General features: G+C 40.1%; 1 protein-coding gene across 3 annotated transcripts; it reads right to left on the reverse strand.

Moving 5' to 3' along the window:
- Positions 1–380: 380 nt before the first annotated feature.
- HEATR3 (HEAT repeat containing 3) lies at positions 381–25,939 on the reverse strand. Of its 3 annotated transcripts, none has more exons than XM_068411294.1 (15): positions 25,784–25,939; positions 24,071–24,243; positions 23,200–23,287; positions 22,137–22,249; positions 20,312–20,421; positions 18,589–18,729; positions 17,528–17,811; positions 16,758–16,848; positions 13,566–13,723; positions 12,455–12,537; positions 12,087–12,181; positions 9,543–9,631; positions 8,482–8,625; positions 8,203–8,379; positions 381–7,263 (listed from the first exon to the last, which is right to left on the reverse strand). In XM_068411294.1, the coding sequence occupies exons 1-15, from the start codon at positions 25,901–25,903 to the stop codon at positions 7,144–7,146; spliced, it is 1,986 nt and encodes a 661-aa protein (XP_068267395.1). In that variant the 5' UTR covers positions 25,904–25,939; the 3' UTR covers positions 381–7,143. The 3 variants fall into 3 exon arrangements, with proteins under 3 accessions (XP_068267395.1, XP_068267394.1, XP_068267396.1); XM_068411293.1 differs by having other exon boundaries at positions 12,087–12,223; XM_068411295.1 differs by lacking the exons at positions 20,312–20,421; positions 23,200–23,287; positions 24,071–24,243; positions 25,784–25,939 and having other exon boundaries at positions 12,087–12,223; positions 22,137–22,198.
- Between the last annotated feature and the right edge of the window lie 469 nt (positions 25,940–26,408).

Genomic DNA, 26,408 nt, shown 5'->3' on the forward strand with positions numbered 1-26,408 from the left:
GCGGGAGAAACCCGCGCTGGGGCGGGGAGGGCGCCCGAGCCGCCGCCGGGCCCGGCCGCGCTCTAGGGGTGCTGGGGGTGCTTCTGCGAAGCCGCGAGGCTCGTGCCTGTGTACATTAGATAAGGGCGGCGGGCGTACCCGTACCAGCGCTCTGCGGTACACGGCGGCTGCCGCGGTCGCGTTACCCTTCTCCTACACCATCAGCTGCCACTACGCTCCCTTAAAACTGTTTTTGGGATGGTTATGGATACTTCTCTGTCTTCCTGCCTTTCATTCAGCTCCAAAGGAGAGGAAACGATAGCCTAGGTGCCATACTCATACAGCCAACGCTTCTGCAGCTGGAAAAACACATTACATACACAACACAGCAAACAGCAACATTTAGATGTACAACTTCTAGTCAGATTCAGTTTTATTTTTAGTATTTTCATACTACATCCTCAAAACATCTTTAATATAATGTCAGCTAGAAAGTTTCCAGCATACTGCATTGAGGGCCTGGTGCTTCCCCTAGTTTCTGAGTTGCATGGGAGGGTATTTCTGTTTAGGAAGACAGAGGTGGAGGTTCTGGAATTAAAAAGCTGCACTTCAACGCTAAGTATTCCATGAGGTGCACAGTTTGCAAAGAAGTCGTCTAAGCACCACTTCCTGATGACAACCAAAGACTAAAGTTCTGGCTTCTCCCCACCATCCCAGAGCAGGACATTCTGTCCTCAGCCCTCCCCTGTTCTGTCACAGGGTGTCTGACATGCACTGTCCAAGGGAAACCCAACTACAGCAAGAAGCTGCAGGGTGAAATTTGGGGTTTGAGTTGGCAGACTTAATTCCTTTGAGAATTAGGATTTGTACCTAAACCCACCATCAAAAGCCAAGCAGAAAAACTGTTGAGACTTAAGCCCAGCTTGGAACTGGAGGAAAAACCGTCCAGAATAACCCTGTTTTCCAAAACCCACATTCTTCAGTTATTTGGATAATTATAAACATACCAGAAAAAGGTAACTAGAAAATGACTAGCCTGACATTCCTGTTATGTCAAAGATGCAAAGAAAAAGGTTTCAATTCATAAATGTTTTTAAACATAACACAGAAAAGTGAGCATAATTCTAATAAAGGATTTCATGTTATTCGTAAGGAGGTAACAGAAAAAATACCTTTTTTTAAAAAAGCTAATTCTGCAAAAACAATGATTTGTTCTACACTCATAGCACATAAATGTAAACAAGTTTTGTTGTAGGACTAAGGTTTATTAATTTACATGATTCCTCAGTAGCAACCCTAGTCCCAAGCAAATAAAGCCAAAACACAGCACGGGTGGTATGATACCACAAAGGCTTTAGATTAGGGAGTATATACCTACAGGGCAACACCCCCACCCAACCAAACAAAAAACCCCCCACTTGAATATGGGTTAAAGTGATTTTTTTAATCATGACTTTGAACTTTAACTCTTTTACTTTACTAAAAAGAAAACTTCTCAGAAAAGGTTATTTAGAAACATCGTGGACTTTTTAGCTGAATCAGCCATTCTTCAGTTGAATTCTGGAAGTGCCTTTCACTCTCCAGCAAGGGGAGGGGAGGAGGGAAGAGGCCAATGCAATTTTCCTTAAAAGTTCAAAAAAAATTTCACACGTCAGAGGAGAAAGAAAACAAAGAATCCTCACTGGGATTTCTGTCAAAAAAGGAACACAAAACCAGGAGAAGGTATACTGAAATCCCAATACAACTTTAAAAGTAGTATAGGTATTTATGTGATGCCTCACAACCCCAGGGCTGCATCGGGACCCTCCGTCGTGTTCAGAGCACGTAGCAGCCACAATCGTTCTAACAGTATACAGATTATTACAATGGCATCTTATTTCAGTTCACAGGCAGTTTGATTTAAGCCCTTAGTATAACCGTAATGTAAAGAGTTCCTGACACCCAGATTTGAAAGAAAAAAAGCATCTTACCATTTCCTTTGTGTCCAAGTCTCAACCTATGTTTTTATGCGGTCACTGAATTACATCTGATAAGATGCCTCTCACAGAAACAAGGAACTTATGAAAATAATACAGAAACAAATTAAATTAGAGTGAATTGATTTAAATGCATGCTATTTTTCCCAGAAGGTACAAAATTAACAGTTTGAATTTATTTGGAAATTAGACAAAAAATGCCACCACTCAAGTAAAAGCTTCTTCAAACAGAAAGGCTCACCATGTTTCAGCCCTTGTGGAAAAACTTCAAGTTCCTTAATTTGCTGTGACTGTCAGAATTTTCAGGTTTTGACAATTATCTTAATGCTATATATCTTAACAGTCTGTCCAGCACAAACTATATTTAGATTGTTTACTCAATTCACCTGTGCCAGAAAGGAACAATTACATTATTTTCAATTACCGCTACCATTGCCTGAATTTGCAACAGTAAATGAAAGGCTAAACATTTCTATCCAATCCTCTGGGAATGCTTTCACTGAAAATTAGTAAGGAAACAGAACTTGAGTTTATGTGCATTTTTGGTTGGTTGTTTTATGTTAATATTCCACAAGATATGTATTTCATTTATAATACTTAAACTACAAACGGATTTTAAATTAGTTTGTTCTCTGACACAGTTCTCATTTTGTAATTTTACTGTGCTGGTTTTTTTTATATTTTCTCTCAAAATACAAATGTAAAACCAAGCCAAGTAGTACTGGTTAAAGTCAGTCTTGTTCCTCTAAGATGACAATCTTTAAAAAAAATACTGTACAAAAAAATACCTTCAACACACACCACGAACCCCAAATAGTTAATCTATTGACTACAATGTGGTATACAGCCGTCTTCTGAATGTCAAGGCATGACATATAAAAAGTAATTCACAACAAATGCTTATTTAAATCTTGCCACTTGTTTCTTTTCATCAAGAGCAAAAATAAAGCCACAATGATAGCAATGATAACTCCTTATCTGCACAGTTGGGGATTCAACATTTTTCACCCTGCAGAGGCCAAAGCAGCAGCAAATGCCACCAGTCCTACTGTGTCTGAACAGGGCAGGGAGCACACAGCCCTCTTTACTCATTACCATAGACAGACTTAAATTCAGCACCTATTTTGGTATAAAATCTCAAGACAGAGCCAGATTCTGTTGTGCTAGGTGTCAGACAGAGAGGCATATAAAGAAGCAATCCAGACTTTCAAAGGATTGCAGTTTTTTAATTGAAGGACAGAGATGATGCCTTAGGGACCAGAATAAGCAAAGAAATTCAGTTTCAGACACCTGTTTTGATACCAGTCTTATCTCTGTGATTACATGAACTGATGAAGATCACTTATATCTATTTAGCATCTACTTACTTATGCTGCATGCTGTCTAGATCAGTCCAATTTCTGCCACTCTCAAAGCATCTTCAAGATCTGGCTTTGCCTTTGTAGGCCGTCAAGGATCTTGTCTTTGTCTCAAGCTTTCCCTAAACCTATTTAAATAACCTCGTGCCAGAAGAGCCCTCAAAACATTTAATATGCACCACATCATCACTTCTGCTGCTGCCTTGATTTTCCTTAACTTTGTCAGAACAACTTTTATAGTCCCAATCTTACAGTTTAGCTCTTCTGTACTTGTAATCTTTTCCGGTTTTAGGCCTCAATCTGACACTTCTTCAAATCACTCATAACTCACCTTGTCTTCCATAGACAAAAGTCTTCAAAAGTCTCCCTGCTTTTCCTATTAACTTCTATCTTGTCCCTTACAAGCAGAACGTGCTCTCTTAACATACAAAATTATTACTTTTCATTCAGTCACAAGCCCTCCATTAGACACCAAGAGCAAGTTACACTAAACTGGTAGCTAGGCAGGTGACAGAATGAGATTTTCTCATTCAGAGAAATAAAAGTATGGACATCAAAATATGCAGTTGGCTAATTATTATCTGCTAACTATAATACCATAGAAACCCGAAAAGAAGATGAGGGCTCCATTTTGCTATGGGCCACTGATAAGGGCAATAGACTTTGGCAGAGATCTTACAACATGGGATGTTAGGAAATCACATATAAAAGCTTCATTAATATTAGCGATGAGGTTAACAAAAAACACCTCCCAAGAGCTACAGCTTACCCCTCTATCAACCCAAACACATCTGGTGAGATGGAGACAGAGCTGCCAGCTTGTCAGTGTTTCATGCCCTCAGCCTAACAGGCCCACTGAAGTGCTCCAGTCTCCTTGGAGGAAACAAAGCTGAAGGGATTGTTTTAGTTTTTATATGTTAAGAGTTTTAGTACAAACTCACAAGAAACCAAAATGCCTTTGCATGTCCTTATTTCTCTATCAGCTATTAGCTAGAAATGGCATGTGTACCAGAAGATAGAAGCAAATATTTTAAGCACTAAAAGTCATATACTTCTGCAAGTGATATGGTTCATACTATGCACCTATCTTATTAAGACACAAATGATTTCAACATTCAACTGATTAGTGTACAGCAAAAAAAAAAAATCATCCATGCATTCCTACTGCTGGAATAGTTTAAGATCTAAATTAATGACAGTCTGTCTTTTCACTTGAAGGAAAAAAACAGGGTCTGATAGATTATATTAAGAAAACCAGTTTTTCTAGTGGATGCCCTATCTTCTATGTATTTATCTGCAACTTTCTGATTCATATTTGAAGATGAAATGTTCCTTCTCATGAGTAACCTAAAAAAAAAAAAACCTAAACAAAAAATAACATACTTAATTGTTCTAACAGTCCCCAGGAACCAAGATTCTGACCACTACACTTGATGTAAAGTGCAAAATCCTACACTTGGCACAGAGCAATCCCATAAAACAGAGCAGGCTCTAGACTGAATGACTGAAGAGCAGCTTTATAGAGAAGGACCTAAGAGTCCTGGTGGACAGTAAGTTGAGAGAAGTCAGCAGTGCACCCTTGCAGTGATGAAGGCTAACAAATAACGGGCTGCATTAGGAGGAGCATGGCCAGCAGGTCAAGAAAACCAATTACTTTCCTCTATTCAGTACTCATGAGATCACATCTGGAATACTGTGTCCAGTTTTGAGCCCCCCAGTATAAGGCACAGTAGGGCAGTCAAGCAGAAGGCCACCAAGATGGTTAGAGGGCTAGAGCACATGATGCACAAGGACGGGCTGAGGGAGCTGGGTTTATTCAGCCTGGAGGGGAATGTAATTGTTGTTTTCAACTACCAAATGGGGGTTATAAGAGGAGATGGAGGCAGACTCTTCTTGGTGGTGTGCAAAGGACACAGGGCACATTTTGCAGCAGGGGGAAGTCCTACTAGTTACAAGGGGAAAAAGAAAAAAAGTGTTCCCAGCAAGGGCAGTCAAGCATGGGAAAAGGCTGTCCAGAGTTGTGGGATTTTCATACTTGGAGATGCTCGAGGCCTAGCACAACCTATCTGACTCCAAAGTCAGTCCTGCTTTAAGCAGGAGACTGGACTAGGAGAACTTCAGAGATCCTTTCCAACCTAGATCATCCTGCAATCCAGTGCAGCACCCAGAAAATCAGAGCAGAACTTTCTGCGTGAAAGTCCTTTTAAGTGCTCCAAACAAATCTCAATGCCTTTTATCGGGCTAATATTGTACTATCCTCAGTGTACACTAAAATTGGGATTAAAATCCACACACTGTGCAATCTTATGGCATAATCCACCTAGCTACTCTTTCCTCAGCCGTTACATTCCAGCTGACTTTGCTGCCTGCCCCTGCCAAATCCCAGGATAACCTTTCAACCGCTCCGTGCTCCTCAGGACTTCTCCAGGCCAGGCTCAATAGCCCTTGAGTCTTCCCGATCCCACACTCTCACTCACTCATTTGATTAGTAGGCATTGCATCATATCACACATTTCATCCAGCTCCTGTAAAGTAATAGCAATAACAGGACTTCCAGGCAGTATAGCTGTTTAAACTCATTTTTCACTTTCTCTTGCATTTGACAAAATACCATGTGTCAGGATTTCATAAAGTCAGTCATTTGCAAGTTAGCCAGTCAGTTCCTGAGCCTGCTTTCCAATCTAACAAACCAAGCAAATTTGGTCTCTGTAGTTCCATGCCTAACACCATGGGCAAAATTTTGCCAAAAACTAGATGCCTGTGCTAAGGCAGCAGGTTAAGAGAAGAGGCGGGAGGGGAAAAGTCCCATTTCAAAAATTAGCGTAACAAAATGCTTGGTTTTGGGGTTTTTTTCCCTTAAAAAAATGTGTATGAGAGGATCTCATTCACAGAAACAAACCCAAAGCTTTTGATATATGGAAGTTCACATACAATCTTCATGAATCAGTGACATTTTTTGAAAATAGTTTCTGTATTTTACAGCTTTAAAATCTCTAATCACAAATATTTGAAAAAAGGTATCTTAAGCAATTATAAACTTACTTTAGATAATACCTCAGTATAAAAAAATACTAGGTTTACTATTGCCCTGAATTCAAATTCATCCTGATGTAGAATTACAAGGAAGTAAATCAGGAGATGATTTTCAGAAATACCAATCAAAATAAAGTAAAAACAGGTAGCTGCATATAAGCATAGGATGCTCTTAGGCTGATTTCCACAGCAAAAAGGTATCATACTGAATATATCGTAAGTGAATCTGAAACAGTTTTCTCTTTGATAAACCTCATGAAGTAACAGATCCAAGTGCTGACAGTAATCCACACACTTGTCACACGCTTCTCTTGGGAAGCTCACCATAAGTGCCTGTGCAATTCTAGAAACAGGTAAGAGCAAATAGCAAATATGAACATTCTGCCACTGCTTGATTCCCTGAAAAATATCTTGAGTTTTTAGATTTTTTTTCTTGATCTGACACATAACTGAGAATATTCTCTAAATTACTTTTTCATGCAATTATAGTTTTCCGCCAGGAAACATGAGGATTTCTAGATGATGACAATGGTGCTATGTACAGGCCTCAGGACTGCAAGAGCACATTCTTATCACTGCTAACACTTAATCTCCAAGTATGCTATGTTGTTTTACACTGATGTGACTTTCATATTGCATCAACCCAGAAGTACAAAAATACTGAACATCAAAAAATGTGCAGTAATAACATGAAAGCAAAACTGCTCTGCTCAATAAACTTCAGAAGTTCAAAATGGTTATATTTTTGGAAAACATTATTCAGTAAGGGAAACCTTAGTTTAAAGTTCCTGGATGTTTCAAGTTGGGGTTTTCCCTAGTGTCTCTTGATATGCAATGAATCTTCTCAAATTCATCTTCACATTGTCAAGAACACACAGTTGATCTGTACTATATTGTCCTTTGCCTTCTTTTCGCATCTGTAAAACCAAAAAATACATATTTTACTAATGGAGAAGTCTCTCCTATTAGATCACCTAAAGTTTATAGTAATTGTATATATGTCTTCTATCAAGTCATGCTTCCCATGCCTTTTGAGAACTCCAACATGTGCACATGCATAGCTAGCAATTATTTCTGCAAGTCAATTTACTATAATACATCTCTGCCTAAAACTAGGCTACTATTGGCATGCTATTTCACTCATAAATCTGAAACATACACTTATTTTCTGTAGCCTTTTATATGAAAGACCTTGCACATCTAACTAACCGAACAACCGTAGCACTGTCAGGTATGTATTTTATGTGTTCAGTGCTTAGCTTTATGACTATGGAAGTCACTCCTCAGGCTTCATCTGACTAAAGAAACAACATATTGAAGGTCATTCTCTAGTTAAGACAAGGATGTACTTAAAATTACAGTTCAGATTTTTGGCCTTGTAGTTCTTGAAAATACAGAATATATGATCTATTTTAATTAACCAACAACAGAACAAAAATGTCCACCTGCAACTACAGCAAGTTAAAAACAAAAGATGTCAATGTAACTTCAGAAGGGACTTCTCTCCCACCAGTTTAGCTGTTCTCCTCCAGAGACATCTGAAGGATTTTTTTTTTCCACAAGGGTTTCAGAACAATATAGTGATTCAGACATCACTAATGCTGATGGTGTAATGCAGATGTTGCAATGCAGATGCTGTACTGTTACCTTGACAGTTCCATGAACTGCAAGGTAAGTGTATTTGCTTTCCTCTAAAGCAGAATATCAGGAATTCAATTATTGGTTTTCTTTTTTTTTTTTAGTCATCTTATAAAGCCATGCATTCCTGCTTAATTATCTCTTCTAGAAGCTCAAATCTCAAAGCTTTAACCCACATTGTGTGTTGAGACCCTGAGCTGGCTGCATTTGATGCCTACCCTTATCTTGAACACTGGCTGAAATTCTTTCAGTGCTGGAAGCAACTTGATCTGTACCGCTGCCTTTTCTGCTTCTTTACCATCTGCAAATACATCAAAAAGTGCATCCAAGGCTTCCCCTGCTACCACAAGAGACGATTCCTTCATAGCAACCTCAAGAAGAAATTTTCCAATCATCTGAAATAAGAGAGAAAAATTTATTTTTCCAGCAATGCCTAAGGAAATTGAAAGAAATATCAACACTGTTTCAGGCTTGCAATGCAAAGTTTGCTTTTTCACCTTTAGTGTTTCAGCTGTATCTTGTCCTTTTGCAAGGACGCTGCCAGAAATTCCAAGGATGCTCACAACGTTCACTCTAACACTGGCATTGCTGCTGTGAATACCAGCTTCACATAAAGCCAGTAGCTGCTCAGGAGTCATACACTGTTTAGCAAAGAAAAAAAAAAGAAGGAAGATAGACATATTTACATTTTAATGCAAATTCGCAAATATGACATTTAGATCATTTGCTTTTACAGAACACAGGCAAATTTATAACAGAGCCTCCTGTATGATGAAAACTACATGAATTCTGAAAAATGTAATCAGCAAGAAAACAGTTAAACTCTCCCTTTCAAATTCTTAAGGTGTTTCTTCGAGAACATAACCAAAGCTGTCATGAAACTGAAGGAAAAAGTTTTGAGTCCAAAGAGATTTTCACACATTTACCTAGCTCAACAGCTATTTCCAACTCATTACAACTTATAGTATAGAAGCTCGTTTTTCAGTTTAAAGCCAGAAACGACCAGCAGACCATCTAGTATTACATCTTGTAATACAAACTATTGTACTTCATTCCTATATTTAGCTCACTAATTCATGTCCAACCAGGATTCTAGAAGGACAAACAGCTTCAACTAGATGACATCAGGAAATAAAAAATCCACACTTCTAGGTGCTAATTTACTAAATGCTTGTCATTATATCCATCTCCTAAAGATACCACCTGTGGCTTATTGCTATTTTGGTTTTGAAATACCTTTCATCTGTTTACATGTTAAGGATCTATTAAGGATCTATTAAGGATCTATTAAGGATCTATTAAGGATCTATTAAGGATCTATTAAGGATCTATTAAGGATCTATTAAGGATCTATTAAGGATCTATTAAGATATTTTTAAAAGTATCCCTGTAAAGTCCATGAAAAATACAAAGAGTGAATGCTATTAAATCTGTTCTTTCAGTGTTCACAGTTGCTGAAATTTAGCACTTCATTTAAATGGTTTTGTTTCAAAAACTTTCCAGCACAATCTCACATGAATTTGAACATACCAGAGCATTTGAGTTTGAATGTTTATACCTGGGAGATGTTCTTTGATGCCATTGTTTGTAGGAGAGCCCTCAAAGCGCTGGTTATGGCTTCCAGGAATTCTGTGTCTGTAGGGAGTTCTGTCAAAGAATTGAACCCAGAGCCAAAAGTTAAACAGGAAGATGAAGGATACGAGAAGCAAAGAAATATAAATTCCTTAATCGTTCCTCCAGGAACTACCACAAACAGGAAGAGGCAGATTTTCAGAGACTGGTCTTCATTGGTTGTAACCATAGTGATCTGTTTGAATTCAGTATTAATTGCATCTGGAGGTTCGACCACAGTTGGTCCTCATTTTCAGGCACATCCCTGGTTAAGACACTTGTGTGACCTAATGTATGGTACAAACCACTGCAGTCAGAACAGAAGCTTGAAAACTGCTATCACATGGAGGCCATAATACAGGAAATGAGAAAACTACAGAAGCTGACTGTGTACTTTAACTCCTTTCTTCTAAGCAGGCTTTTTAGACACCCAGAATATTGGACTCTTTCCAATCCATATAAAGAGCATGTTTTCCGGTGGTTTAATAACCTTTCAGAAATGTACGTTTCAAACACTGCATTATTCTTGTTGAATTACAAATTTATCAATACCAGCCATCATCTTCAATACATGTTCTGCATTTCTTGAGGCTTTTTATTTTCCTCTAATGTGTTCTTGTTTTCTGGACTACTCCAGATGCAGAAAATCTTCATTATTTCATGCATATCTCCTCCTTTTCCATGTAAGCAACTAGATCTTTATGCCTCTTTTTCACCCCGTAAACCACAGAATTCCTTCTAACCACATGCTTGTATGTTATCAGCTCTATCTGGCAGTTTCCATTACACAGCATTTAACAAAAAAAATAGCATGTTAACAAAAATGGATGTAGACCATCAAACTAATTTATTAGCAGCCTCTGTCTCCAGCTAGCCACTTCTCCAGTTTCATCTAAGAACTTTCTGACTATTGCGAAACGTAACACGTAGACCCTGAAATCTTGCAAGTCCTGCTCTTCAAGCATGAGAATTTTTTTTTTATGTGAACTTCCTTGCATATGTCTTCATATTTATTTTCATTTCCTGTGTTTTAGGTTTTCAAGCACTACACACTCAGTAATAATGTTCCCATAGACTGATCACATGCTTTTAATGACACTGAGAAAAAAAAGTGTGTTTTTGCAGGCAGATGCATTTTCAGTCATTAATGAAGTGTCATAGTACACACTACAGCAAGTAAGAACTACATACACTGTATCTGTGGCTACAAATGAAGATGCTTGAAGGAAGCGAAGAAAACGGAGCTTCTCAAGCTTCTAAGAGACAAGAAATGACAAAGCCATGCATATGCTAGACTCCCAACAGATCTGTCTTAGGAAAAGTGTTTTCTGACAATTTTGAGAATTGGCAGGCTTTTCCAGCCTCTAAGAATCTCTCTTATTTTTTGGAAAAATCACTAACCTTAAAACAAAAACAGATTATCAGAATAGTCTGAATGAAGCAGCCCATCAGGGAAGCAAACCATCAGCTTGGAACCGTATTTCCACCCACCTCCCTTTTTTTTTAATCTCAGTTCAGCTTCTCTAGTGTCAGTAATAGATTATAGCGTAAATGGTCCAACAGTATCATTGGAATGAAGCTGATCTGATGAATAAGATTACAAGAGGTAGCTGGAAATGGTAACTGCTGCATATCTACACTAGCCCATCCAATAATACTGATACTAGCAGATCTATGGGGAAACCATCACAGCATCTCTATGAAATAACGTGCCTTGGAGGAACTACGGTGGATACATTCTCGTGTTTACCAGGATATATCTGATACTCCAAAACAGTATTTTTAGAAAAATGAAATTTATTGCTTTCTTCATTGAAATCGAATCACCACCATAACAGGAAGTTAAGCAGCTTTAATGCTTAGTCATAAAAACTTTGCACATTTTCTTATTACAAGTATATTTTCAATAAAGCTATGCAATCATATGCATAAAGCATGTCCTGGAGACAAGGCAGCTGCTATCTTTCCTACTGTAGTAAGCGTGTACATTCTGGAAATTTTTGCAACAACCCCCTTTGCCATAATTTCATAAGATTCCTAGAAGAAAGGCTGTGAAAGACTGTGCTAGATACCCTTTTTTTCACATGTTTATTTAGGCACGTTTGCACATTTAAAAAGAAAATGTCCTATCTTCTTCATGGCTTGTCTGATTGATGAAAAACTGCTCTTATCACAAATATGATCAAGCAAACAGTTCAGGTCTCATGGCAAGGCAGGATTCATCCACTAACTCAGTGACCTTCTGCATGCACACACAGATGTAAAGCATATTATTGCATTAGGAGCATACTTGCTCAAGATGCAATTCGGATAAACACATCTTATCAGGATACACTGTTTTGTCAGTACATTACCAACATTCAGGATCCTTATTTTGAAAGGCCAAAGGGATAAAATTAGTAATAAAAAGGCATTAAAACTTAACAATGTACATGGCTACGTTATATCTCTATGAAATAGGCCAGCAAGCCCCCTTTACTAAACATCTTACCTGTTGTAGAAAAGACTAGCTGCGAGAGATGCTGCGCAAGGGACTGAAGTGCTGAAGCTCCTCCAAGACAATCCACATCCGACACTAACAAAATGCTATGAAGACAAGTTAAAGCTCTACACTGCACTGCATTCAGTCTGAAACAAACAAACAAAAAATGCACCTAGCAGATCTCTTTGAAAACAGATGTCAAAATACATAGAAGAATCTTGAATTAAATAAGGCTGTGATCTGGTGATTCAAAATCACGTATCAGATCTGCCATTGTCCAGATCTTAAAAGTAACCCAAAGATGGACAATCCTTCTAAGAGTTCTGAAATAACTCAATATACATGAAAAATAGTAAGAGAGACAATGAAATTCCTACTTTTTAATTAATGGTTTCCAAGACGGATTGTGCATACAGATGTCTAGAGCAACACTGTTCGGAAAAGCAGTTTTTTCAAGAATCTGGGGAGGGGAAAAAGAAAGGTTTAGCAATAAAGCTTTTTTTTTTTTTTTGGTGTGTTTGGGGCGAAGACTGGAATTGTAGCTTAATGTCAAACAGATACTGCAAACTACATATTACAAAGCTTTCCAGGTAGCAAGTGTCTCACCTGATAAAAAGGCCAGAATCTCCTCAATCACTCAAATGGTGCAATTATACACTGGGTTTAGCATAGCTTATTTTAAGTATCCAACTGTACTGAACAAAAGGTGATTTTCTAGGTCTCTATTATTCTTTTTTATTTAGATTTTTCTTCTTACAGGTCCCACTACAGAATTTTCAGACAGCTGCAAGTCTAAAAGACCTTGCCATGAAACTTAGACTGCTTGCTATTAAGTACAAAAAGCCTTGAATGTTTTCATCTTGCACCTTGATGTCTTGGGTCAGAATTCTACCACGCTGCTGAACTAGCATAATAACTGATTCAAATTACAAACTTCATCTTTACAACCTCAAATAAGAATAAGCAAAACAACTCTGAAACAAGAACATCTGAATTCCTGTCAGTGTCAAATACTGTACTTCAGACACTATGTATAAAACAGGGGAAAGAGGAACTTGCACTTTTTCAGTGCTGACTGTTGACATTCACATACGTTACTTCCACCTCATGTAGCGAATATGGAAATCTCGCAATCAAGCCTCTACTCAAAGTTTCTTTTCTTTTTGCAGGTAATCTTTTTCACATCCAAATCAAGGAATAATAACCTTTGTATTTTGGAAAAGCCAAAATAAAAAAGAAAAAAAAGGCATGAGATTTCTGAAACACATGAACCTTCTATTCCCACTTACATGAAGAAATTATTTTGGTCAAGACAGCTCATGTGATGATGCTCCATCTCTAGGCCAAAAAAAGTGAAGCTAAACTGATTTTAAAAATACTCCTTTTCTCCAGATGGACTGGAACAATTTGTTTGCCTAATCTGGGATACAAATCAGGCACAAGGGAAAGACTGTACCATGTGTTGGAAATAAAATAAAAAGACAGTACCTTCTTTGGAATGAGGTTGTTCAGAAACGCTGAGTTAACCTCATCAGAGAGGCACAGGGGTGACATTAGCAGCCCACTCCCCTCATTGTATGAGTTTTCCATAAAAAAGTCACTTTCATCACTGCTGGAGAGTTCTTCCCATTCGTCATCAGAGGGATCTGAGAACAGAAGACAGACTTGTAAACGTAACATCACTTATGCAACAGGTACCCTACTTCTCAGTTATACTTGGCTCCAGGTCTTGGTTTAGGAGTCTTCAAGCTCTTGGGCTCTAATGAAGTCCACACAAAGAAAGTGCCATGAAGCCACAGTTCTAAGTTTTGTACTACTTTTATTTAAATTGTTTTATATTAAAAAATTATTTTATGTTCGCTCAGGCAATAAGTATTCTTATGAGAGAGGTTCTTCATACACGGGTGCTCCATTCTCTGATATTAACTATGCTTCACTTACAGATATCAAAAAAGGTATAGAAAAAACATTTCATAAAGCATTTACTAAGATTTTAACTTGGATTGTAACATTTTACTTTTTGAGGTAGATTCAAGCATGCAAATACATCAGTTCAACCTAACTTGTTTACTAACTGCAATCAGTTTAAGGCAACTGTTTTCTCTGGCAATACTGAAGCCACAGACAGATGTCCTCTGGGCACTAACTGGGCTGGACGAAGACATTACTGTCTCCACAGCAAGGCCAGCTGAAAGGAAATGACAACAGCAAAACAAGCCAAAGCAAGCCAGATCATCTCTGTTAGCCATTTCAGGCAACATATTTTAAGTAAATTAAACCAGGTTTATAGCTATAAACCTGAACTAGGTTTATACTTCCATGATTTACTCTACTAGCAGATGTTTAAGGGCAAACATGGCGAGAGGGGTTGAGGTAGCGTTACCAACAGGCACAGCTACTGCAAAGTGAATCATCTGTCCATGCCTTCAGGCAGACTTGGCCTGACAAGCACAAGCCAAGTCCGTGGTTTATATTTAAACTGATACATCTACATCCACAGGGTTTACAGTGATTTATCTGAAGTTGTTTTAAACCTGGTTACATTTTAACTGGTGCATCACTAGTGTTTACGCAAGCCCTAAGCCTACAGGTTGGACTGATCCTCCTTGCTGAGGTGAAAGCTCTGCCTGTGTACATAGGTCAGGATATTTAACTACTATGACGAAAAAGTATCGTATTCACCCCCAAGTAATTTTGTCTGACAACAGAAATTCACATGAGCGCCAGGTAATCTAGTAACTATGGTAACAGCCATGCACTTTTTCTGTGGCAAAACGTAAATTCATTCACTTAAAATACAGCAAGAAAGGTCTAAATGAATGCGTTTCACCTGCACTGTGCAGCAGCTTAAGAATTTATTTGAAGGTGATGACTACTGTTATCTGACGCAAAGCAACTCATCAGGCTGCGGCAACTTGATCACACAGGCATCTTCTTTTGCTTATGGTAATATCCAATTAATTCTACAGCCATAATACGCCAGCATTAACAGACTTTGCATGAGAAAATGGCTTTTATGCTTTACCAACCCACAGCAGCAACAAGCACAAAAACAAAGCAGACATCCCCCTTTCAGTCAGTCTCTTGCCTCTTCTAAAAAAATTTCATCTGCATCTTTACAAAGCAAAGCAAACAAAAATCTCCTTTGAAAATTAAATGAGAAATACATGAGCTGATCATAAGACAACAGTTGTCATATGTTCACAGTGTGTGACCACGGCAGAGCAGGAACTGGACTCTGGAACATTAGTCCATAATTAAGATCAGATTTCTTGTAACATTCTTGGAAATAGATACCTATTTCCAAAGGCAACCCCATCTTAACTAGTGCTGGTAACCTACAAACTACAGACTGGACAGCAATGCTGGAGTCTCCTGGCTTCCTTCCTGTGTCTCCGTTAAGGCGAGAGCACTCTGCTTCTTCCAAACGCTGGCCGGCGTACAGTAAAACCCTTCTCTTGCCAGCCTGGTTATTTCCCTCAGTTCTGTGACAAGCTGAGTGTTTCTATGAACTCAGCATAATGGCTGAAGCTATTTTAGTCCTCAAATAACTTGAAAATTAAATGAACAGCTGCCTCTGGATTCCTCTTAATTTCTACAGACTATGTTTCTGTCTGCCCATGAATGGGTAGAGTACTGTAGTGAAATACAACACAATCAACCTTACATTACACTGACTAAATGGCAGAATATGCAGCTTATCCACAAGAGATTTTCCAATTAAAGGGGAGAGCTTATGAATTACAGCTCATTAGATGAGAAACACAGTTATGAAAGGAGCTTCATATACTAGGTGCAGAATTTCCTTGTGCTGTAAGAGAAAAGAAATCACCATTGGGAATATCTGGGTATTACTGCAGATTTTATTAGAACCTGAAAGATTTACTTAGAAAGTTATCTCTTACACAATTACTTTTGCATCAAGCTCACAGACTGTACTAGTAATTATAATTTTCAGGTCTTGGAGGAGTTTTTTGGGTTTTGGCGGGTTGATTGGTTAGTTTTAAACAGAGTTTGAGAATCATTTATTTGTTTTCCTGAAGACTTGGAGAAAAGCTATCAAAACTGAATATCAGAGTTCACAGAAGATGCAGAATATCTATTTCCCACTCCCCCTAGAGTAACAGCTTTTCTTCTCCAAAAATAATCTCATAAAGGTAGAACTCTGAACAGCCTAAATCTGCATTGCTGCCAGATTCACATGCAAAAGCTGTCTCTCCCCCTTCTTTTGCAACACTTGTAGCATCAAAGCTAAATTGAAACGAGAAGATTTATGTGCTTTTAAAAAATTGATGCCCCAGTCCTGCAACAGGATTCACACCCGTACTGTATTAGATGAACACTCAGACCACACTCTTAACTGAAAAACAGAATTTGCTGTAATACTTTTTAGGAAATGTCTCTTTGGCACAAGTGCTTTTTTTGTTTGTTCTTAAATGTTGACACATGTAGTATCATGCAAAAAAAATATGTAAGTGATAGAATTCTTTATATGAGAAAAAAATCCTTAAATTAGTAATAGAAATTACAATCTGATCTGCCCCTCAGATGAGGGTATCAGGGACAAGTCTATGTGCATTCACTCTTAAAAGCTAAGATCACCAAACAGCAAATTAAACATGACCTATTCCAGAAACAAAATGCATCACACCACTTGCAATGAAAGAGATTCCTACAAACCTTCACTGCAGCACATATTAACAATGATTTCCAGAGCAGTCTGCTGAGCCATCAGTAAAGCTGTCACTTCTTTCAGTTCCCACTTATCAGCCTAAAAAAGAAAAATATGAACCAAATTTAATTTTGTAAAACAGCATTTCAGCGCAATTTTAAGTACCCAGGCTCTCAGTTAAAAACACAATCCAGCCAGTTCCTCTTCTTATCCGTCCCCATTGGAAAAAAAAAGGGCAAATAAAACTAAGAGGCAAACAAAACCCATCATCTTTCTGCTGGATGCTTCAAAACAGATTTTACCTTTAAGAAATGCCACCTGCACTAAAGGTGTAACAGACAAGATTACCTAATGTTAGCTAAAGCCCTACCAGAAATATTTGTTATTCATTTCATGTATGCAATAGTGAATGCATTCGTTAACTTCTGAGCCATCTCCACTCATGACTGAATGGTTACAACCATTAAAAGTCTCGCTCACCTTATGCAGAGATCAGAACTCCCTGCACTAGCTACATGGAGAAGTGTCAGATAAGCCTATACCTTCCACTAGAGGAAAACAATGGAAACACGCCTTCCTGGTGTGCCATGCAACTTGCCCACATTTGAACTAGATGGGCTGAAATTCTCCATACTCAGTTTTGAATAACAGTCAAGGCATTTGGGAGTTAGGATTAGTAACACTAGTAGGTAGCTACTCTGGCTAACACTCAGCCAAGACCAGTCAGATCCTCAGTCAAATGCACTAAGCCGTCCGAGAGCCAGCCAGCCACACTTACTGGAAGTAGGTCTGAAATGTCATTTTCTCTTCTGACTTTTCCTTTTGGTATTTCTTCCATGTCATCATCTTCACTCAAAACACAGTTCTCTATAACATCACTCATGTTTTCCTCAGTTTCTGCCTCCGCAGCAAGTTTTAACCTGTTTTTTTCAGCTTCATTCATATGAATAATTGTTTCACCAGCATCTATTGCTAATGATTCTGAAAAAATCTTCAGGATTGCATTAACCATGCTTCCCAGGCTGCCTGGTGGAATGGTATCCTTGATATTCCAGATAGTGCCTAAACATGAGATAGTTGAAATATAAAAATCTGTTAGAATACTCAATTCCCAGCTCTGTAATAGCCATATATTTTGTAAGGACACAGACTCCAACAGTTAAAAATACTGAGTGTTTGTATTTCAGTATGAATCTTCAAGTCTTTTCTCTACAGACTTGTATTTTTTCTGTTCAACATTTCAGATGTAATATTTCAGATCTGTAATAGCTATGTTATGCCCACGTCTTAAGCTTTAGTAAATTTCAGCACGTAAGGATACGCAGAATATTTATGCGAAGCAATCTTGGTGACGCTTTTTACCTGTGATAACAAATCCACGTGAGATAACCATTTTCTAAGGATTATCAAAAGTAAACTAATTTATCACACTCCAGTATCAAAAATCACCATGGTTGAACATTTGAGGTGGAAAGAAGAATGTGAGGTAGAGAATCTGAAGTAAAAACCTATGCCTATTAAGATTAAAACAGTTCCTGTAACTACTTATTATTGACTCGTTTCACTGTTGAAAACCAAATGAACAGTTAAAATGGGTTATCACACTGAGCAGGTACTGAATTCAGAATCAAGCGTTTAAGACAGTTTTAAAACTAGTTGCAAATATTTGATTACTCCAAAACACGATCCCAAGAGGCACAAATAACCTCATGAACCATCTATACAGGCTTCGATGATCGGATGTCCAGACTATAGCAAAGACAATTAAGCCTTCTGTTCTCCCCACCCTCCTTTACCTGCCGTGCATCACAAAGCAACGAATGCCCTCGAGCATCGTACCTGCTATCAGTGTTCTCAGAAGGATATGCTTCATTGTGCTCTCTGGACACATCATCACTGTTTCCAATACTTGTTGTGCAGAAGCATTGAATGAAGAAAGAAGATCTGGATTATCTTCCGTCACTGCCTGCAAGCAGTTTGCTGCAGCAAACAACAACAAAGATAATTAATAAACCCAATAGTAGCCTCCAGTCTCCTAATGAGAAAGCATTATCTTCCTGAGAGCTGGAATAATGAAAAACAGACACAGGAAAAAACACCTCATGCAGCATCATATTGTAATGGTATGACACTGTCCTTCACAAACTGTCTTTTAGATTAAAAGAAATTCTCTGACAAACCCATATATAAAACAGGCAAGGACAGTACCACATCAGACATAGGACTAGCCATATTGATTTCAGCTACTCAAAATTCAATTTCTCCATTGTATACTGACTAGGGAAAACACCACAGAATCACAGAATCACAGAATGTTAGGGATTAGAAGGGACCTCGAAAGATCATCTAGTCCAATCCCCCTGCCGGAGCAGGATTACCTAGACCATATCACACAGGAACGCGTCCAGGCGGGTTTTGAATGTCTCCAGAGAAGGAGACTCCACAACCTCTCTGGGCAGCCTGTTCCAGTGTTCGGTCACCCTCACCGTAAAGAAGTTTTTCCTCATATTTACGTGGAACCTCCTGTGTTCCAGCTTGCACCCATTGCCCCTTGTCCTGTCCAGGGATGTCACTGAGAAGAGCCTGGCTCCATCCTCATGACACTTGCCCTTTACATATTTATAAACATTAATGAGGTCACCCCTCAGTCTCCTCTTCTCTAAGCTAAAGAGACCCAGCTCCCTCAGCCTCTCCTCATAAGGGAGATGTTCCACTCCCTTAATCATCTTCGTGGCTCTGCGCTGGACTCTCTCTAGCAGTTCCCTGTCCTTCTTGAACTGAGGGGCCCAGAACTGGACACAATACTCCAGATGCGGCCTCACCAGGGCAGAGTAGAGGGGGAGGAGAACCTCTCTTGACCTGCTGACCACACCCCTTCTAATACAGCCCAGGATGCCATTGGCCTTCTTGGCCACAAGGGCACACTGCTGGCTCATGGTCATCCTGCTGTCCACTAGGACCCCCAGGTCCCTTTCCCCCACGCTGCTCTCCAACAGCTCTGCCCCCAACTTGTACTGGTACATGGGGTTGTTCTTGCCCAGATGCAGGACTCTACACTTGCCCTTGTTATATTTCATTAAATTTCTCCCCGCCCAACTCTCCAGCCTGTCTAGGTCTCTCTGAATGGCTGCACACACACCTGTAAGACCATTATAAGACTATAACAACAATACTACTAACAAAAACATGTTGAAAGTGATAAGAGTTGAGGTTTTTTCAGATGGACAATATCCTTTGCTCTACAAATTAAACCCTTCATTACCAAAACCAGAAAACAAAATTGAAAACACAGCCTCTGTCTAGAGCTTTCTTTACAGAAGATTTTTTCTCCCATGTAACCACCAATAAGCCATTCTCCTTTGGACTGAAACCAAGCACAACAGATGTCAATTTCTGAACGATGTGCTGTTCAGAAAGGAATTCAGTGTCTTATATTCAGTATAAAGTTTAAGTAACTCTAAGGCAGGTGCATTACGCAATGGATGTGACATCAGCGTTACATTCATATAGTAAAGAAAAAAAGAAAATCTTTAAACACTTATCTTCTCTTTTTACCACCTACCTACTGAAATAGCCAGATCCACGTTCGTGGAAAATTTCTTCATGTAATGTAACACAGCCTCCAGACATCCCTCTTTATTGAATATGGATACTGCAGTATTGTTGCACTCACTAACGCATAAAAAAGATCAATAAAACACTTTTCCTGGAAAAAATTACTGTAACAACATTTTAAGTAACAGGTACTCACTGTTACTCACATTTTAGAAACCTACCTAAGAATTACACATTAGTTAAAGAGCTATCCTTCGTTATCGAGGTCATGATCTACTCTACATAAAATGGAGAAATAGAGGCTGCGATACCCTGGACATTTGAGGAAAGCTTGTTTCTGCCAGCTGCTTCCTCACACACAGTATTCAGGAGTTTATTTGGAAGCCTAAGTACAGTCTCATGCGGACAGAGTCAGCCAGAGCGTGAAAGGCAGCTTGTAGCTGTGGGCTACAAACCAGGCCAGGGCTTTCTGCAGCCACGGAAGACTTCATCCACAAACCCACTGACAGCAGAGCGGGCTGTTGCCTCTCACATCAAAATAGTCGCTTACTCCGGAAAATGACCGCTCTTAACACTCAGAAATGCCTACTAAATCAGTGCTAAATGTGACGTTTACTTTAGTTATCTAACAGTGAGATATGTGTTTCTTCAAGTTTTCACAGCTACTCCCATTTTTAAACTAATATATTAATACGAGACAAATTCAAACTAAAAAAGCATAGGACCTAACTGGCTGCAAGGGTCTTCAAAAATTTACTTTTGAAAATACTATGTCTCAGCATCAATGCCAGCCCCAATTTCATCAGCACCAAACTCAGCAATGAAGCCAGAAGGTCACGGTCATTGCCACAAAATTCAAAATATAGATTTGATTTATAGCACACTTAATGATTATAGTTCCTGTTCCAAAGCACTTACGTCTACAAAAGCAACAAAAAAAAATGAAGACAAAACATTGTTGAGTCAGAGTTACAACAAGGAGTCACGTATTCTGCGTAAGGTGCTGAGCAAGCAGTTTCTGTACTGTTCTAGATTCCAATCCTAAAAAAACAATTTACAAGTAAGAACTCAAGCCAGCAGCCATACCATACAGACAGACATAGAGGCAGCTCCACTGAAATACTGTACAGTACAAAACAAAATTCTGTATGGACCAAAGTGTATAATGATGTGGAGCTGTTACAAAATGAACAGAAACAACAGGAAATTCAAGGAGAACTTTCAGAATAGGTTTGTATCGCTTCAATGTTTATAGCCATTTCTGTATTAATAGTGTTGCCATTTCTCTTCCTTCACCTGGTGTTTCCAATGTAAACTACTAATTGAACTATTCACATTCTTTCTCACATAATTAGGTAGATTTGTATCAGTGCCTCAGCCACTATGAGGTAGTTTGTCCAAACATTTAATATTAACTTTTGGGATGACCTGCAGAGGAAGGAAGTACTAAAAAAACCCATCCTATTCCCAGAGCACTGAAGTCCACTGATCAGAATTTAATTTTCTCTATCTTCTGTATCACCATAAGGATCTACAGGCACTGCATGCAAGACCACACAACTCAGATTGTACAGGAGACTATAATAGAACACGTTCAGAAAACAGTATCAGAACTTAGGATGAACAACCAACAGAAAGAATATTTTGTCACTTCCTAAAACTAATGACCAACTTTGTGCACTTTTAGAATCCTTCACTTGGAAAAGTATCAGCAACTGAATACACCTTCCCTTTCAAAGATAGTAATTTCTTTTCTGCCTCAATTACCATGCTCTTTTTCAGGAACAATTTAATTATCTCTTCTAAGAGGCCAGTGTTACCACAGCACTTACCATACATTCCACAGCAAATTAATAGCCTCGTTGGCTATGTCTTCCATATAATTTTTGTCCATCTCTCTACGTTTCTTTGGAGAGAGCGGGTTAGCTTCCAGTCCAGTGCTACACTACAAGCAAACAAGAGAACCAGGGTTGGGAAACAAACAAGCCAAGAGAAAAGCAAAAACTTAAAACATTTGAAGTAGAGTGAATGGCGGGACCTCTCCTGAAGTGTTTATTGCCAGAAAATCTGATTAGTTTCCTGTTCTCTATGAAAACTGGGCCACAATGGAATTGAATCATTGATTATTTTTTCTCTTGTAGAAACAGTACTTGCTTTGCATTCAGTAGTCTTTAAAAGCTTTTTTTTTAATAAATAAATACTTAAAAATTTTTGAACCTGAAATGCTGTTTCTTGCTAATACAGTTGTATGCAATTTTCAACAGTTCTTACTAATCACAAAGATTAATTCAGCTAATATTTTGCTGTGCTTTACAATAATGCTATTACCCATATTTTAAAATGGGGAAGAAACATACAGAAAATGATGGTATTGCTCAAGGCTGCTCATACAAAGACAGCAGGTGACAGAATTCAATGCCATTTCCAAACTGCACTGCAACACACCTGGACCAAAAGAATAGGTGTTCAGTGCAGATTATTCTACAATAGCAGTAACTACCCAACTGTAAAGCCAAGCTTTCATTTAGACAAAATTGTTTACCAAAAAAAGGTCACTAGAATAATGTTGCAACACAAATGTTGGATCTGGATCTTGACTGACAGAACAGACTTGTCTTGACTGACGTTCCAGACCCAAAATCTCCATACCTTTTATGCAAAAATATCCTAGGCAGCAAATCTCACCACTGACCCAAACTGGCAGGTCAGGAGGCAGAAGCAAGTGGTTTGAAATCTCTGGAATAATTTTTGTACTATTAAACCTACTGAAACACTCTTTTAAAAGATCTTTCAAATATCTTATCTTGATAATAGCTACAAAAATTGAACTGTTTTTGAAAATGGGATAATTCAATAGCTATGTCAGTTTTAAAATCTGAATAAAAATAAACACACCTCTTTCAGAAGTGCAACAAGGGGTGTCATGATGTCTTTTGTCACCATGTCATCACAGACTTCAAATCCTCCACAAGCACTCAGATTTCTGGGAAAAAAAAAATAAAATGCTTTGGATCAGATACAATATTTTCCACGAATGTTTCAAAAAACATGTATTCAATGTTTCTTCTCTAAAGGTTATGGTACATTTTGTTTTAAAATCAATCTGCTTAATCAGTAACTTTAGTCTTCTACCTTCCTAACATAAAAGGATAGGAAAAAAAAAAAAGCATAATTTCACTTACTTGTCTAGCATAGCTAGATAGCTTATCTGTACTAAAACATGACTTCTGTCAGGTATTACTCAGCGTAAGATATAACATGAATGTTACTAAGTATTAGTGTCACCTTTTTGTACAAAGCAAGCTGTAGGTCTGACCACAGAATGCCAACTCAAAATGACACAGTCCAATAATTACATGTTTCTCAAAAAGCCAGCTATGTGCATGTTCTAACTAACGCACCACTCCTACGGTGTTACCAAGACACAAAATACCATGCCAACAGCATTCAGATTATCTATATTTCTTCATACAACTTTTTTTTTTTTTTTCCTAATGTAAGGATGGAAAGCAGCACATTCCACTGGTATGGTAAAAAGGTAGTAACAACCTTAAACTCTGCTCCTGATGAATTCAAGTCTAATGGCAGCCTACTGTAGCGAGAAAAGCCCTTCTCGGGGACTTCGACTGACGTAGGCATACTTACTCCAAATAGAGTCGAAACAAGAGCGGCTGCATTCAAGTTCATGGCTTTTAACAGCAGAAACGCACTCTTTTCTCTACCATGCCAGGCACCTCATTCTAACTGAATATAAACAGTTGCTTACCGGAGAGCACCTGCAGCTGTCTCACGAACAGCTAAACTGTGATCCATCAACAACGGTCCTAAACACCGGACGACGTCTCTCTGCAGAAAGGCTGGGATTACATGCTTCTGCTGCAACAGTTTGGAAATGCTGGCACAGGCATACTCTCTCACTTCAGCACTTGGATGCTGCAGCTGCGGAGACACAAACAGGGCAGATTAGGGGGGAGGGAAAAGGCAGCTGGAAGTTTTTATTGAGTGAAAAGACTGATGTGCCCTTCAATTTGCAGGCCCAGCACTGTAGCTCCTGTTTTACTGCTCCTGGATGGAATCAAGAGCTTTTAACTTCCATGGAAGTTTATAAATCTTTGCCTGGGTTATGTGTATGAACCATAAGATTAGATAAATACTATTCTGGGTGTTTAACAAGAGAGCCACAGTTCAGACACAGATTTGACACTAGCTGGCACTAGTGAGACCTCATATCTACTTTTGATTACCATGTTTAAAAAAAAATGGACAAAAGGGTGGGGGGGGGGAAATACCATCAAGGAAATATAACAGAATAGCATATGCCACCATAAAGAAAAACTGAAGAATCAAAAAATACGAAAAAACATGACAGTTTTTTTGACTAAAAACATCTGCTTAAAGACAAGGCGCAGGCGTTCTCTACATCCACAAGAGCACACAGACTTGCGCTGTAACAGAGGTTTAGGTGAGATGCAAGAACTGCAAACCATAAAAATAATAAAATAGCAGAAGTGCCTATCCTGGAAGGTCAAGGAGTTCATTGAAAACCTAACAGAAAAGATAAACGTCTACTGAAGAGCAGAGTGGAAGAGTTGTACGTTAGCTCCCACCTCACTGGAACTGCTAAAGGCCTCTCAGTTCACCCTCACCCATGCAGTATATTTTTGTACTCTTTTTGTCGTTTTTTTAAAAGACTGAAGAGGTTAGTCCAGGAGAATAATCAAGCAGTGATTTGTTCAATGAGTTCACTTAGGTGAACAAAGGGGATTTTTTTACTTGAAGGAAAACAGGTTTTTACTTCTGATTCTCAAGTAACGTGCAGGTTTAAACTACAGTTTTCATCTGTAATAAATGAAAACCAGGAACGTGGCCAACAAGTGGCCAAAACCAGTCTTTTTCCGCATTTTTCTGTTAGTTATTTCTTACGTGTGGATCTTGGACTCACGGCTCTGGCTACCTGCAGGAAAACTCTCCAGCGGGGCTGACTGAACCCGAGCACCGCGAGAGCTCCTTCAAAGCGCCTCCTGGGACGAGGGCCGCAGAGCAGCCTCCTCCCGCCCCAGCCCCCCGGAACCGGTCAGGGAGGTGAGAACGAGAGCCCGGACGGGGTGCCGTGCCCGGGGCGAGCGGCAGCAGCCACCGCCCCGCCCTGCCGACGGGCGCAGCCGTGACGCCGGAGAAGCGACGCGGCGGCGGCAGAAGAACGGGCGGCAGGAGAGGGCCGGGCGGCGGGGGACGCCCCGCTCCGCCCCACAGCTCCTTCCCGCGCCCGAGGGCGGGCGGGCGGCACCGCACCCGGTCCCTCGCCTGACACCGCCGAGGTGGGCCGAGACCTCGCCCCAGCCCCACCCGCAGCGGCGGGCCCCACAGCCCCCGCCGGCCCCGCAGCCCCGCGGCTACCGAGGCGGCCCCGGGCGGGGGTCACGCCGAGCCCACCCTCCCTCTGGCCCTGCCGGCGGCCGCCCCCGCCTCCCGCCCGCACCTTCTCCAGCAGCTCCACCGCCCGCTCCTCCTCGGGGCCGCCCTCCCGGTTCCGGCGCTGCTCGGGGCCGGCGGGGGAGCAGGGGGTCCTGCGGAACCTCCGCGCCCGGCTCTTCCCCATGGCTCCGCGGCCGCCGCGCCCCTCGGCGCCGGCGCACCCACGTGCGCACCGCGGCGCAGGCGCAGCCCCGGCCCCGCCCCCGCCCGGGCGGTGCCCTGGCTCTCGGCCCCGCGCCCCGGCAGCGCTCCGCGCCGGAGCGCCGCTTGCTGCCAGGGGACGGGCTTTCTAATTACAGCTCCGGCGAAGCACTACGCCAGCCCTGACCCAGGCGCAGGGCAAGCACCGTCAGCAAGGTCAGCGAAACGCCGCCTGCGCCCAGCGAAACGGGCGGCACGTACCCCAGCACCCTGCAACCCAGGCACCAGCGCTGTCCTTACACGTGGTGTTCAAGGAGACCACGTCTAGGCTGGATGGTTCCCCAGGTCAGAAACTCAACCAAGGTAAATGGTGAATGAAACAATTCCCTCTAACAGCACTTAAGAGGCAGGATTGACCTGTAGGATGGAAAACTGGAAGGACTTTCTCACTGGTGTCAGTATCTTAGGTTACAAGAACCCCATCAAAT

The sequence above is a fragment of the Nyctibius grandis genome, chromosome 12 (assembly GCF_013368605.1).
Source record: "Nyctibius grandis isolate bNycGra1 chromosome 12, bNycGra1.pri, whole genome shotgun sequence".
In the NCBI taxonomy this organism is placed as follows: Eukaryota; Metazoa; Chordata; class Aves; order Nyctibiiformes; family Nyctibiidae; genus Nyctibius; species Nyctibius grandis.

Coding starts and splice junctions, on each gene's coding strand:
- HEATR3 (XM_068411293.1), bottom strand. CDS start 25,903: ATGGGGAAGAGCCGGGCGCGGAGGTTCCGCAGGACCCCCTGCTCCCCC. Junction 23,288..24,070: donor ACAGCTGCAGGTGCTCTCCG/GTAAGCAACTGT, acceptor TTTTTTTCCCAG/AAATCTGAGTGCTTGTGGAG. Junction 13,724..16,757: donor TAATATGTGCTGCAGTGAAG/GTTTGTAGGAAT, acceptor TTCTGTTCTCAG/ATCCCTCTGATGACGAATGG.